At 54.1% G+C, this 14,292-nt stretch overlaps 1 protein-coding gene across 3 annotated transcripts; it reads left to right on the forward strand.

The window, feature by feature from the left end:
* The first annotated feature begins 50 nt into the window (after positions 1 to 50).
* On the forward strand, positions 51 to 8,831 carry PPP1R26 (protein phosphatase 1 regulatory subunit 26). Of its 3 annotated transcripts, none has more exons than XM_032165598.2 (5): positions 51 to 818; positions 2,139 to 2,255; positions 2,589 to 2,721; positions 3,847 to 3,980; positions 4,347 to 8,831. In XM_032165598.2, the coding sequence occupies exon 5, from the start codon at positions 4,409 to 4,411 to the stop codon at positions 8,069 to 8,071; it is 3,663 nt and encodes a 1,220-aa protein (XP_032021489.1). In that variant the 5' UTR covers positions 51 to 818; positions 2,139 to 2,255; positions 2,589 to 2,721; positions 3,847 to 3,980; positions 4,347 to 4,408; the 3' UTR covers positions 8,072 to 8,831. The 3 variants fall into 3 exon arrangements, with proteins under 3 accessions (XP_032021489.1, XP_058301567.1, XP_032021488.1); XM_058445584.1 differs by having other exon boundaries at positions 2,612 to 2,721; XM_032165597.2 differs by lacking the exon at positions 2,589 to 2,721.
* The last annotated feature ends 5,461 nt before the right edge of the window (positions 8,832 to 14,292 follow it).

A 14,292-nucleotide genomic window follows, 5' to 3' on the forward strand; every position in this document is an offset into this window, starting at 1 on the left:
GCCAGCCAGGCCGGGGCCGGCGCGCCGTGCAGGCCGCGGCGGGCGGGCGGCGGGCGCTCCCTGGGGCAGGCGGACGGGGATCGGCGCCGGGGCTGCTCCGTTCCCCGGGCGGGGATCCTGGCTCTGGCCTCCGTGCGACTCTCGGTCCGCGCGCCCCGCGCTCCTGGAGCCCCAGGTGAGGCGCAGGTGAGGGCTCGCGGTGGGGAGCTTGGGTCCGGCCCGGGGCGGCCGCTGCCCTCCGAGAATGGCCGCGGCCCGGCCGGCCTGGAGACTGCGGTTCACGCCCTGCGCCAGGCGGAGCTTCCGGGAGGGTGGCCGCTCTCCCGGGCCCCAAGCTCGCGAGTCCTCGGATCCCAGAAACATAACTCCGGGGGTGCAGACCTGCTTGGAGGCCCGGCCTCTTCCCTGGGAGGCGTTCGCTCCCGCCGGGCCGAGGACCAGGTAGCCGATCCGAGCGGCTAGGGCGAGCGCGCCCTCGGGGAGGGGAGCTCCCGTGGGGGACCCTGCCCAGCCCGCAGGTCGTGAGTAGCCCGAGCTTGGGAGTCGGGGGAGGTCGGGCGGGGGGCAGCCGGGAGGGGCTCACCTTGCTTCCAGTTCCCAAGCACAGGAAATGGCGGTGCAGCTTTGCTGGGGGACGTTTGTAGTGAGGTTGTAAAATTGCAGCTTCTGGAAGGCTGGGAGCTGAATTCGAGCCCACGCCCACTTCTGGGTGGCTGGAGCGGGCCCTCCTGCTGCCCCGCCCGCTCCTGCACCGGGGCTCCTCTCCCTGGCCTGCAGACCCTGGCCTCCCTACCCTGGGGGAAAACCCCACCTAGGAGGTAAGACCGCTCGCTGAGCTGCTTTTCAGCCAACCGAGAAATGTAGAGTATTTGGGGGCGTTTCTCACAGGTGGGCAGACTGTTAGGATGGTGAGGGCCCAGTGTGGGTGCTTTGGTTCTCTCCAGAAGGTTGATGTCTGGACCGAGAAGGTACCCGAGTGTTCTCCACCGCTTCCTAAAGTCTGACACCGTGTGGCTTTGGGGTGCAGGTGCTGGGTGTCCCCACAGCCACCCTCAAGACCGTATCCTGAGGCAGCAGTTTGACAAAGCCTGCACCTCTGGCTTGGGCCCACACCTATCTCTAAGGACTGATTAGGGGGCTTTTCTTGTTTTGTTTTGTTTTTTGGAGCCAGAGTCTCGCTCTGTCGCCCAGGCTGGAGTGCAATGGCTGATCTCGGCTCACCGTAATCTCTGCCTCCCTGGTTCAAGCGATTCTCATGCCTCAGCTCCTGGAGTAGCTGGAACTACAGACGTGGGCTCCCACGCCCAGCTAATTTACGTATTTTTAGTAAAGATGGGGTTTCGCCATGTTGGCCAGGCTGGTCTGGATCTCCTGGCCTCAAGTGATCCACCTGCCTCCACCTCCCAAAGTGCTGGGATTACAGGTATGAGCCAAGTTCCTCGACCCAGGGCGCTTTTCAAGAATGATTCATCTCACATAATGTTTTAAAGCCACAAGCTGTCCTGGGGAGACGACCCCCCTCCATTTTTTTTTTCTTTTTTTGAGATGGTGTCTTGTTCTGTCTCCCAGGCTGGAGTGCAGTGGCACGATCTCGGCTCACTGCAACCTCTGCCTCCTAGGTTCAAGCAATTCTCCTGTCAGCCTCCGCAGTAGTTGGGACTACAGGCACACGCCACCACACCCGGCTAATTTTTGTATTTTTAGCAGAGGAGGGGTTTCACCATATTGGCCAGGCTGGTCTCAAACTCCTGACCTCAGGTGATCCACCTGCCTCAGCCTCCCAAAGTGCTGGGATGACAGGCGTCAGCCACTGCACCTGGCCAGATTTTTTAATACCATTCTTGAACTAGGTGATTTGACAGCTTAGAAAACTGTTCACTAGGTGCCCAGGCCCTCTCTGCAGTCGGTCAGAAGCTGTAAACGTGGCTAGTGGAGAACAGAGTATTTCCCCAGGAAAACTCCCCTCCCCCACCTTGTCATCTAGTGTAAAGACACTGGCTTGGGCCCGTTTTCTTAAGGTAGTATTTAAGGTAGTATTCTTAAGGTAGTATTGCTGTTTAAGGAGTTAATAGTCTTAATTTAGACTCTCCTCAGCCCAAGGCTAATGGAAATGTTTTGTCGTTTCTGTCATTTTGCAGAGGCAATTTGAATAACACCTACAGTAAGGCAGGCGTGGGTCTGCCAGCCAGTGAAAGAGCCTCTCCCGCATTGTTGGTCCCCCAGTGCTCTGTGGCAGTGGAGAATCTCTCCAGAAGGTGACTTTATGGGGGATGTCATGGGCTGCAGTGGGTGGCCAGAATTTGAGAACTAACAGATAACGTCACATACGTGCCCCATCCCCATCACTTCAGCCAGCATCAGATCCGCTGTCCAGGATAGCTATACATTACTTGTGGTTAAATGTATTTGTCTTAATACATTAAGTTAAATATATTTGTACTTGTGGTTAAATGTCTTAGAATAAGTTCCTTCAAAAGTTAATTTTGAGCCCTTAAGTTAATGATATTTCTTTCCAAAAAAAAAAAAAAATTATGAACTGTAGCTTCAGCCTGTAATTAGATGCCTCTGATACTCTTTGATTCTGGTAGTCAAAAGTCTATTGAAAACGCAGAGAGAGGATGCCTCGGTGTGTAAGTGGAGTGATGAGGACCTGATCTCTGGGCCGTGTGGGAACACTGGCTGCCGTTTCATCACAGTCAACCTGGACTCAGAGAATTTCAAGTAATTTCAAGTAATTCTTGTATTTTAGTTTCCGTTTTAGGGCACAAATTGGTGCTAGCAAATGACTTACTTCTGAATCTGTCTCACCCCTTGGTTAATTGCTGGTTACCTCTTTGGGGCTCACCTGTGTGCAGGTGTTGGCAGCCTCACCTTTTGTTTCTTTTTCTTTCTTTTTTTTTTTTTTTTTTTGAGATGGAGTCTCATTCCATCGCCCAGGCTGGAGTGCAGTGGCACGATCTCAGCTCACTGCAAACTCCACCTCCCAGGTTCAAGCAATTCTCCTGCCTCAGCCTCCCAAGTAGCTGGGATTACAGGCATGTGCCACCATGCCCAGCTAATTTTTGTATTTTTTTAGTAGAGATGGAGTTTCACTATATTGGTCAGGCTGATCTCGAGCTCCTGACCTCAGGTGATCCACCCGCCTCGCCCTTCCAAAGTGCTGGATTACAGGCGTGAGCCACCACACCTGGCCACAGCCTCATGTTTTTGTGAAAAGATGGTGGCGTGTAAATACCCGATTATGTGCTTGTCAGGAAGGAAGCGACTGGTTAAACGGAGAAAGCTCCTGGTAAAGAAGAATCCATAACAGAGGCAAAACATATGGGCCGGTTTTTGCCCACTGCTGCGGTCCTGAGGGCAGCCACAGCCTCTGAGCCAAGAGGAGTTCAGTGTCCATAAGCCTTGGGGGCTCGCTTGCATAGGAACCGCTTTGCACTCCAATTTTGGGGTAGGCAAGTGGGTATCAGAGCAACATGTTAAGAATGAATAGCTGTGCAGTATCCCTGGTATTGTTCTAAGTGACTGCCATCCACCTGAGCTTCCTCCCTGCAGTGGCAATCCCCAGGCCTTTCGTGAGCAGGTCTTCAAAGTATCCCAAGCTCAGCCCAGCGTTTGTGCTGAGGCAGCCACCTTTGGTCTGACATCTGGAAGCACGGGATGAGAAGGGGGACATCACTGTGTTCAGGGTGACTTCTGTGCTAGTTAGCTAACAATGCAGTCCCATGAGACCACCTGGCAAATTTACATTTGACATTTAACACAGAGAGGGCTTAGTAAAAGCAGCCCTTCAAGATGTTTGGGGAAGTAAGCTTTGAGTGGCTTACATCATACAACTTTCTGTTCCAGGAGCTTGTTGGTTGGGTCAAGAATGAACCTACGCATGACGGCGTGCTGATCCTGGGTTTATAGTCGTCCTTTTTAACCTGCAAAGAAGCATTTGCAGACGTTGTCTCATGGGTACCGCTTGCCAACCTTTGGAGGTAAATAAAACCTCTCCCCTCTTACAGAGAAGGTGGAAGCCTGGAGTGAGAAGGGAAGCGCGGGGAGGTGATGACCGTGTGTGCCCCGAGTGGCACCATGGAGGGTGGTTGGAAACATTTTCTTACTGAATCTTCCCAGCAGCCCTGGGCTGGAGCAGGTAAATTGTTCCTTTCCCAGCTGAGGAATCGGAGGCCCCAGGAGCATGAGTGAGTCACACAAGGACACCCAGCTAGCTGGACGTGGGGCTCCACCCAACTCTCTCCACTCTATGAGCCTGACATGCTGTTCCTCTGGGGCCTCACTTGGTATTGGCAGCTGTCGCTGTTCTTAGCTGCATCATGCCCATGTGCTTTCTTTCCACCCAGGATGTGAAGCCGGTAGAGAAATAAAGCATCGCCCCTCTGCACGTCCCTCCCCGTCTGCTAGAATGTTTCTCATGAACGCTTCTCCAGTGGTTGCTCTCCAGTCCAAATGGGAGGCCTTTGGCCCGCCAGGGAGCTGTAGGTTCCCCAGGTGCTTCTCGGAGGCTGACGAGGGCGTGGAGAGCGCGTCGGTGAGCGCCCGGGTGCAGATGCTCATCAGCACTCTGCAGCGCGACGGGGCTGCTCGGGGCACCAGCGATGAGCACGCTGCGCAGAGGGGCCACAGGGCAGAGGGATGCCACGACGCCAGGCCGGCTGCCAAGCCCACCGTGCACAAGGAGCCACCCGCATTGGCTGCCTGTGGTCTCGTTTCTGACTTTGACCCCATGGGGGAGGAGGAAACTGCAGACTTTGGCCCATTGGTGCTAGATTCAGACAGCGATGATTCGGTGGACAGGGACATTGAGGAGGCCATCCAGGAGTACCTGAAGGCAAAGAGTGGAGCCGCACAGCCCGGGGCCGGCGGGGCCCAGCCGGGCGCAGCCCAGCCTTCCAGGGCCGCAGGCGGAGGCAGTAGATGTAAGCTGGAACCGGCTCACGGCAGTGCCCCGACTGCCCTGTGTCCCCCAAAACTTGTACCTGGATCAGGTGGTGGCCCCAGCAGCCAGGTGGGATCCAGCGAGGACCAGGGCTCCGCCTCCCCGGCCAGCGTGAGCAGCGATGACTCCTTTGAGCAGAGCATCAGGGCGGAAATAGAACAGTTTCTGAATGAGAAGAGACAGCATGAGACCCAAAAATGTGATGGGTCAGTGGAGAAGAAACCAGACACAAATGAAAATTCGGCCAAGTCACTCTCGAAATCCCACCAAGAGCCGCCTCCGAAGGTGGTGCATCGGCAGGGCCTGATGGGCATCCAGAAGGAGTTCGCCTTCCGCAAACCTCCCCGGTTAGCGAAGATGAACGTGCAGCCCAGAAGCCTCAGGTCCAAGGTCACAACCACGCAGGAGAACGAGGGCAGCACGAAGCCAGCAACCCCCTGCCACCCTTCAGAAGCAGCACAGAATAAAAGTGGGATCAAAAGGAGCACCAGCACCACAAGGAGGGGAAAGCGAGTCATGAGCGCAGCACAGGCGCCCGAGGCGTCCGACTCCAGCAGCGACGACGGCATTGAGGAGGCCATCCAGCTGTACCAGCTGCAGAAAACACGCAAGGAGACCGACGGGGTCCCGCCCCAGAGGGTCCAGCTCCGAGAGGAGAGAGCGCCTGACCCTCCTGCACACAGCACAAGCAGCGCCACAAAAAGTGCCTTGCCCGAGACCCACAGGAAAACACCCAGCAAGAAGAAGCCAGTGGCCACCAGGACCACGGACCCTGGTCCGGGGGGCCTGGACGCTGACCATTCCCCCAAGCTCCTGAAGGACACCAAAGCTCCACCTCCAGCGAGCCCTGCTTCCAGGAGTGAGTTTGTGGAACGGTCCTTGTGCCGGGCAGACACATCTGCTGAGCTGATGTGCGCAGAAGCAATCCTGGACATCTCCAAGACGATCCTGCCGGCCCCTGTGGAGGGCAGTGACGGGTCCCTGTCTGCAAGCCCACTCTTCTACTCCCCGAACGTGCCTTCCCACTCTGACGGCGACAGTAGCTCCGTGGACAGCGATGACAGCATCGAGCAGGAAATCCGGACGTTTTTGGCCCTCAAGGCGCAGTCAGGGAGTTTGCTGGCCAGAGGTGAGAGCTGCCCACAGGCTGCCCAGGGTCCACTTTTGCCGCCTGGCCTCAACAGCCAGACCGGTGGCCACAAGGCCCCTCTCTCTAAAACACCGGACCCACTGCTGGGCTGCAAAAGGAAGCGTAGAGGCGGTGGCCATGTGAGGCCATCCACGCCCAAGAAAACGCGGGAGGTGGTGAAAGACGGTGGCCAGGATGCTGACCACAGCCAGGGGAGAGCTGAGCCCGGCCATGAGGGGCGAGACCTGCCCATCCAGGGCAAAGCCAGCGAGGCCCTGGGAGGGGAGGGCGCCGCCAGGGGGCCTGGCGACACTCGCGTGTCACAGGGCCAGGGTAAGACAGACGAGGCGAGGCGCCTAGATGAGAGGGAGAGCTCCGAAGACAAAAGCAGCTCCCTGGACAGTGACGAGGACCTGGACACAGCCATCAAGGACTTGTTAAGGTCCAAGCGAAAGCTCAAGAAGAGGTGCAGGGAGCCCAGGGCTGCGTGCAGGAAGAAGGTCAGGTTCAGCACAGCCCAGACGCACTTCTTGGAGCAGCTGGGCGGGCTCCGGAGAGACTGGAAAGACAGGGCCCCGCCGGTGCTGAAGAGCTGCCTCTCCAAGTCCAAGAGAGACAGTGGCGAGGGTCCCGGGAAGAAACCCCCCAGTGTCTTTGGCAGCACGGCAGAGAGGATGAAGCAGGAGGGCGCCGGGAGCCAGGACACAGCCCTGGCCTTCCGGGTGAGGAGACCCGCCTCCGCCTCCGCCTCCGCCTCCACCTCTGCCTCTGCCTCCACCTCTGCCTCCGAAGGGAATCCATTCCCCAGGGAGTCCCAGGGCCCAGCGCCCAGCCCCGGCTCCCTGTCTGATGACAGCAGCTCAGTGGACAGCGACGATAGCATCGAACTGGAGATTAGGAAGTTTTTGGCGGAAAAGGCCAAGGAGTCAGTGAGCAGTGCAGAAGTTCAGGCAGAGGGCCCCACCGCTCTCGGGACAGGGGGCCCAGCCAGGCCAGAGGTGCTGTGCAGGAAGGAGCCGGCCCCACCACCTGGCGTGTGCACACGGAGCCAGAGGGCCAGGGTGGTCCCACATCTGGCCGAAGGGCTTCGAGGCACAGAGAGCGCAGGAGCACAGGGCACAGCCAGTCTGTTCAGCCAGGGCGGGAAGGGGCTCCCTGCTGCTCCGGCCCGAGGGGATCCGGTGCCACCCAGGAGTGGCGGTGCCTCCGCCAAGGGGCTCGCAGTGAGCAGGAGAAATGTTTATGTTCACAAAGACCAGAGCCCACGAGGGGCTGAGCCTGCTGCCAAAAGTGCTTTTGGTCAGCTGCCCAGCTGTGCCACAGCGGGCACCGAGGCAGGAGGCGCCAGAGGAACCTTTCACATGGGCTGCGGGAGCCCGAGCTTCCTGACCCCCAGCCCGGGAGCTGAGAGGGACGCTGGAGCCCAGGCCGACCGCGCACCGCCCTGGAGCGACTTCGCCCACCAGAGTCGGCTGCCCAGCCCGTGGGTGCTGCGCTCCGAAGGCAGAGATGCAGTGTGGAGGGGGGGCGTCGGGAGCGAGAGGGACAAGGGGTCTGAGGGCCCCGCCCGGGGCCTGCCCAGCCTGCCCCTTGCGGGCTTCTCGCCGCTGCTGTCCACCCAGCTCTTCCACTTTGGAAAGGGTGTCTCCTGGGGGGGCAGGCAGGCTGGCCTCTTCAGCCCCCACCTGGGGCTGCCTCTGCAGGGCCCCTCCTTCTCGGCCTTCAGGGAGGCCCAGGCCGGACCCAGCCCTGTCTTTGGAAGCCCACACTTGCTGGCAAAGAAGGATGGCGGCCCCTGGCCAAGCAGGAAGGCACAGACAGGGCTGAGTTTGCATGACAGGACGAGCTTGGGCTCGGAGGAAAGCATTTTAGACCTGAGGTATCGACGAAGGGTCATCAACAGGGATGACCAGGACCAGGACGCCTTGGGCAGTGATGCCAGTGACTTCAGCGACACCTCCACGGAGGACAGTGGCGGCAGCTCAGTAGTGAAGGTCTAAGCCCTTGAGCTGTGGGTTCGCGTCCTGGGTTCCGTGCATTCGTGGAAAGCGGCGTAGCTGTGCGTGTAGCCGTGCGTGTGTGTGTTGGTTCTGTGGTTGCAGGGAGGGGAAACAGTCTATATACATAGCCCTGTATATATGTACACCAACATGAAACTTTTATTTAACAGACGTGTCCTGGTAAATATGATTTTTGTAGCTTTTTGTAAATTATTTAAAGTGATGTAAAAAATATTTTTGGAAAATACTGTTGTTCAATTTTGTAGGGTGTTCCTAACTGCAGTTTTCTGTATTCTGCATACAAGTCTTAGAGTAGAGAACGTTTGGTTCTTATCATCACAGCCAGGTTCGCAGAGACTCTGATGCTTTGTGCTTGATTGCTGGTGAGAATGGCCGGCGGCGGCTGCAGCGGTAGCCTGAGGAAGGCCGAGCTGCCCTCCCTGGGAATCACTCAGATGCCCCAAGATGTCCCTTGGGAAGCTCCCAGGACAGCACATTTTACACAGAGGACACCCCCTCGGCCCCACGTCCTTGGAGGCCAGAGCACATCTGAAAACTGCAATCACAGCCATCCGCTGGAAGAATGTTTCGAAGCACAATGGCCAGCGAGCACGTGACTGCTCCCTGTTGCATGTCAAATCCACACAGATGTCAGCGGCAGCTGCTCTGCAGCCCAGCCCTGGGCCTGGGTGGGTTCATGTCCAATCTTGTTCAATCACTAGATGATTCTAACATCAAAATAAACCTCTTTTTATATGGAGTTACTGTTCTTTTTAAATCATGGTTCTTAAAGATAACACATGTGCATTTAAAATTTCCTTTTTGGCTGGGTGTGGTGACTCACACCTGTAATCCCGGAACTTTGGGAGGCTGAGGCGGGTAGATCACCTGAGGTCAGGAGTTCGGGACCAGCCTGGCCAACATGGCAAAACCTCGTCTCTACTAAAACTACAAAAATTAGGCGTGGTGGCGGATGCCTGTAATCCCAGCTACTCAGGAGGCTGAGGCAGGAGAATCGCTTTAACCCAGGAGGCGGAGGTGGCAGTGAGCTGAGATCGTGCCATTGCACTCCAGCCTGGGTGACAAGAGTGAAACTCCATCTCAAAAAAACAAAACAAAACAAATTTCTTTTCTTGCAAACACCAATAAGCACCGCTTAGAACTTTGGTCCCCAGACACCCAGGGCAGAGATGATGTGCAAGCCCAGTCCTGGGGATAAGCGTTCACCATACCTGCCCTCCAGAAACAGGAGCCCCGTCAGAGGTGTGCCCGGACACCAAGGTCAGCCCTTTGGGTGGCTTTCTGTGGGCGCCTCCCAGGGCAGAATGCACAGGGCCCTCTCCTGCACTGTGGCGTGGTTAAAGGCGGCGGCCTCAGGTCCTTGGTGTTGGTGCCCTGTGATGCTGCCCTGTTATTCTGTGCCTTCTGCTCTGAGGCCACCACAGTGTCCATGGCTACTACAGAGACAGAAGCAGTGCTGGGCACTGATCGGCCGTGACATTTACGTTGTAATTGTCCAGCAAACTTTCATGAGTCACTGGAGCTTCCCAGGTCAGACTCGTGGCTTAGCTGCCATGCAGGGTTTCTTTGGAGCTGAACCTTGTTGGTATTCTAACATGCTAGTGACTTGTCTACACACTGTGCACCCTTGGGTTTTAGCAAGAATTCACTCTTGTATCCAGATGCAGGCATGTGCCTCCTGCCATCCACAGTTACAGCATCTGCTGGGTCAGAAGCTGTGATGAGGGTCCCTGTGGTTGCCGTTCCTGTCCAGCCCCGTCTTTTGTGTGTGATACCTTCGTTGTGGCATATTATTTCACTTAAGTGCTTCCGGGAGAAACAGTTCCATGTAATCCATGCTCTTTTATTTATATTGCTTTTTGTTTTGCTTTTTTTTTCTTTCTTTTTTTTTTTTTGAGAGAGTGTCTTGCTCTGTCGCCCAGGCTAGAGTGCAGTGGCGCAATCTTGGCTCATGCAACCTCCACTTCCCAGGTTCAAGTGATTCTTGTGCCTTAGCCTCCCGAGTAGCTGGGACTACAGGCATGAGTCACCTCACCCAGCTAATTTTTGGATTTTTAGTAGAGAGGGGTTTCACCGTGTTGTTCAGGCTGGTCTCAAACTCCTGACCTCAGGTGATCCGCCTGCCTCAGACCTCCCAAAGTGCTGGGGTTACAGGCGTGAGCCACCGCGCCCGGCCTTATTTATATTTCTAAATAGTGCCTGTGGGGGTGTTGGCTAGAAACCAACCCCCTTGTCCTGGGCCTGCCAGGGGAGGAGCCACAGCCACAGTGCATGCGGCACTGAGCCTGTCCCACTCCTGCCCCCATGCCTACCCCAGGGTCGCTTGTCTCATCTCTTCCCCAAACCCCGGACCCTTTACACCTTCCCTGACATTCCCATGTCCTCTGCCAACACTCCACATAGCGGTGCAGGTCAGAGCTGCTGCTGCCCCAGAAAGAAGACCTCCTGAGGTTCAGGAACGTTGCATCTGTAACACATGGTCACCAGCTCTAGTTAGCGTGTTCTGCCCGTACATGTGTTAGGGCATCCCCTATCCACGTGCAGAGCAGTTACCAATTGGCTTACAGTCACCATGGGTTAATCACTCACTAAGAATGTTCCAGGAACCTGCATTTCTCTGTGGAACATTTTGGTCCATTTTCAGTTTTTGTAAAGAGGTGCCGTGTCGTCGCGGGGGTCACCCCGGTGAGGTGGACTCAAAACCGCACAAGATGTCCCCAGTTCAGAGCTCTTACTGAGGCCCTTGGGGTCAGGCTTTGCTGTGACAAACAGTGGCTTGCTTAAACACCGACCAAACGGCCCTCCTGATGGGGTTAAAACAGGCGATCCATGCGAGTCTTCCCGGGAGCACGGGGGGGCTTCCTCCCACCTTTGTTCTGCCGATCACAGTTGCCCTTGGAGCTCCTCTTGTCCTGCTTTCAGGAGTCACTGGTGCTTTAAGACTCAGCTGGAGATGAGTCCATTGGTGCCTTCTTTCTTTTCACAAACTGGAATTCCCTGGAATTACCCATGCGCCTTGTGACCTGAAAGTGTTGCTTCTTCACCCCTGCACTGCCCTGTTTGTTTTAGAGAAGAGGCCAAGATCCAAGGTTCGTCCACACCTGCCAGCGGGTTTTCCTGTATGGGAGGGGGCTGCAGTTGGGGCAGCCAGGAGCTGCACAGGAGGGATGCCCGCCCCTGTGTTGGCAGTCTGTCTCCCAGCACCTCCGCAGATTCGGGTGTCACGATGCGGCTGCATCCCGTGAATACAGGCCCGGAGCCGCTGTGGGAATAAGTAGATGTGTGCCCGCCCTGTAGGAGTCTCCAGTGGACGGTGTGTCAGTAAGTCAAGCTCTTTGCAAGTCTGTAATTATTAAGACCTACAGGTGAGTCATGTCCCAAGAGCCCCTCTCTCTTCCCAGGGAGTAGGGCCAAGATCCATTTCATCCAATACAAAGAATCGGGAGAGGCCAGGTTTTAAGGTTTCTCGTCCTCTGGGATGAGTCAGCCTGATGTTGGGGAACGGGGATGGGAAAAGGAAAAAGCCTCTGGCGGGTCATGTCTGATATTCTCCACCCACGTCCCCATATAGGGGGAGAAGCTTCCCTTAGGGAAGAATCCCCTTTAATTCATCTGTCGCTCAGAATCTGAAGGGTCAGACAGCAGGTTTTCCCAGCTTGAGATATATTTGCTTTGGAAAATCAAGCAGTACATGTAATTATTAGCACCTTGTCTGCTCATATAAACATGTAAAAGGCATTGCCCCCTGGATCCCCCCTCCCTCAACATGAATGAAAGGACCTGTTTAAAAGGGCGTGGGGGAACAGCACAAAGTCCACAGTCCATATCTGCAAATCACAACCAGGTTTATTCCCAGGCATGGCTGTTGGGGAGGGTAGGGGAGAGATCATATTATTTGCAAAATCTTGGAGGCTTCTGGTATTTTGTGTACTAAAGGTAAGAGATTTTTTTTTCAATGTCAACATATTTTACTACGTAGTAGAAACCATTCTAGCATTGGCTATAATGAAAAGATAAAGGTTACTGATGAAAAATACAGAAATATAAATGAAAATGTACGTTTAAGAAGTGGCTGGTTTTAAACCAACCCAGCAGCAAAATTCAGTGATTAGTAAAGTGACATGAATTTTTTTTTTTTGGAGATAGGATCTCACTCTGTCGCCCAAGCTGGAGTGCAGTGGTGTCTTGGCTCACTGCAGCCTCCACCTCCCAGGTTCAAGCAATTCTCATTCTTCACCCTCCTGAGTAGCTGGGATTACAGGTGTGCACCACCATTCCTGGCTAGTTTTTGTATTTTTAGTAGACATAGGGTTTCGCCATGTTGGCCAGACTGGTCTCAAACTTCTGGCCTCAGGTGATCCACCCACCTCAGCCTCCAAAAATGCTGGGATTACAGGCATGAGCCATCGCGCCCAGCCTTAGCTTTTAATTTCTGAGTGGAATAAAAAGGCTAAACAAAGCAAAGACTGCTCTGTGGAGTGAAGAGAGGGTTTCAGAAATGGCTGTGTCCTTTTTTTTTTTTTTTCAAATATCTCTGCAAACTGATGTTACCCTGTGTTTCCGTCACCTTCCCTGTAATTCCAAGATTTTGAAAGAACACAGTACAGATGGGTGCCGTTTTCTTTTCATTTTGCAACCCTCCATTCTGTACGCTTTAATCCCAAACAGAAAACACACCCGTTTAGCATTCCGTTAGATCAGTGGACTTGATTTTTCTCAGCATGTGAAGATTTCAGTTTGGAAATCTGTTCCAAAGATGAAGGTCTCCAGATTTGTGATCCCTGGAGTTCTGTATGACTCACAAATGCGTAGTAGGTTAGGACTGAATCTGCGGCTCTAGTGCCGATGGTCTTGTGCCTCCAGGATGTCCCCAGGGCGAGCTCCAGCGAGGCCTGTGTGCAGCACTTCCTTGAGCCTCTGTTTCCCATCTGAGAGGGAGGCCCCAGATGTGAAGATCGGGCAAGGTGACCATGCCAAAGCCCTTAGAACACTGCGAGACGCCGAGAAACGGAGCAGCGGGCACACGCCTGGGCCTGGGCGTGGGAGACAGGCACCTTCACAATTCAGAGGTTTGGAGTTTTTCATCTTTCCCAGATGCTTACTCTATTTAGAATAAATGAATGGAGTCTAACTTTCCATCAGCTCATTAGCAGCTGTACAGAAATAACATTTTATTAGACACGACCAACTAAAGCACTTGGCGCCCAACTAAGATGCCGGAATTGAGCCCGTGAAGCCCGCGGGAGGGAGGCACCTGTTGCTGTTGGTTGATACTCCCAGCCTGGGCCCCGATAGTGCCTCAGCTAGAATTGGGGTGTTCTCTGAGTGAAGTGGTTTCATCAGGTGTGACTTTGCCTGCAGGTGTGACTTTGCCTGGATTAAGCAATCTTGCTACAGCAGGGCAGGTGTTCAACAGTTCTAGGTTGGCGGGGAAAGAAACCCAGTCATTTGGCCTGATGGCTTTATCTTACCCTGGTGCTTTTCAAAATCATCTGTGGAGGAAGGAATGCATTCTTTTTTTTTTTTTTTTTTTTTTTTTGAGACAGAATCTTCCTCTGTCGCCTAAACTGGAGTGCAGTGGTGTGATCTCAGCTCACTGCAGTCTCCACCTCCCAGGTTCAAGCAATTCTCCTGCCTCTGCCTCCCGAGTAGCTGGAATTACAGGCACACCCCATAACACCCCTGGCTAATTTTTGTATTTTTAGTAGAGACAGGGTTTCACCATGTTGGTCAGGATGGTCTGGAACACCTGACCTCAAGTGATCTGCCCGCCTCAGCCTCCCAAAGTGCTGGGATTACGGACGTGAGCCATCCACCACGCCTGGCCAGGAATGCATTCTTTTCAGCGTGTTGGGAAACCTGATTTATAATGCATTTTTTTTTTTTTATTTCAATAGAAGCTAAACACAGAGGGGTTACTGGTATTTCTGGTATTTTTAAGGAATAACTGCAAAAACATTTTCAGTTTGATGCCTGGAGTCTTTGCTGGTTTTTTAGCTCAGAAGAAAGATATTACATAGATCCTGGCTTCAGGGCCAATTTTGTATATTTTTTAATTAAATATATTGATTTTCTCTAGAAAGCATTTCCATCCCAAATTGGACATTAAGACTGTTGCCAAAATGTTTACTTTTGTGTATTAATAATAAAACGTTTATATGAAGAAATAACCCATCATGATGTTTAACTTCTTCCCTAAT

This window comes from Hylobates moloch, unplaced genomic scaffold, assembly GCF_009828535.3.
Source record: "Hylobates moloch isolate HMO894 unplaced genomic scaffold, HMol_V3 SCAFFOLD_10, whole genome shotgun sequence".
In the NCBI taxonomy this organism is placed as follows: domain Eukaryota; kingdom Metazoa; phylum Chordata; class Mammalia; order Primates; family Hylobatidae; genus Hylobates; species Hylobates moloch.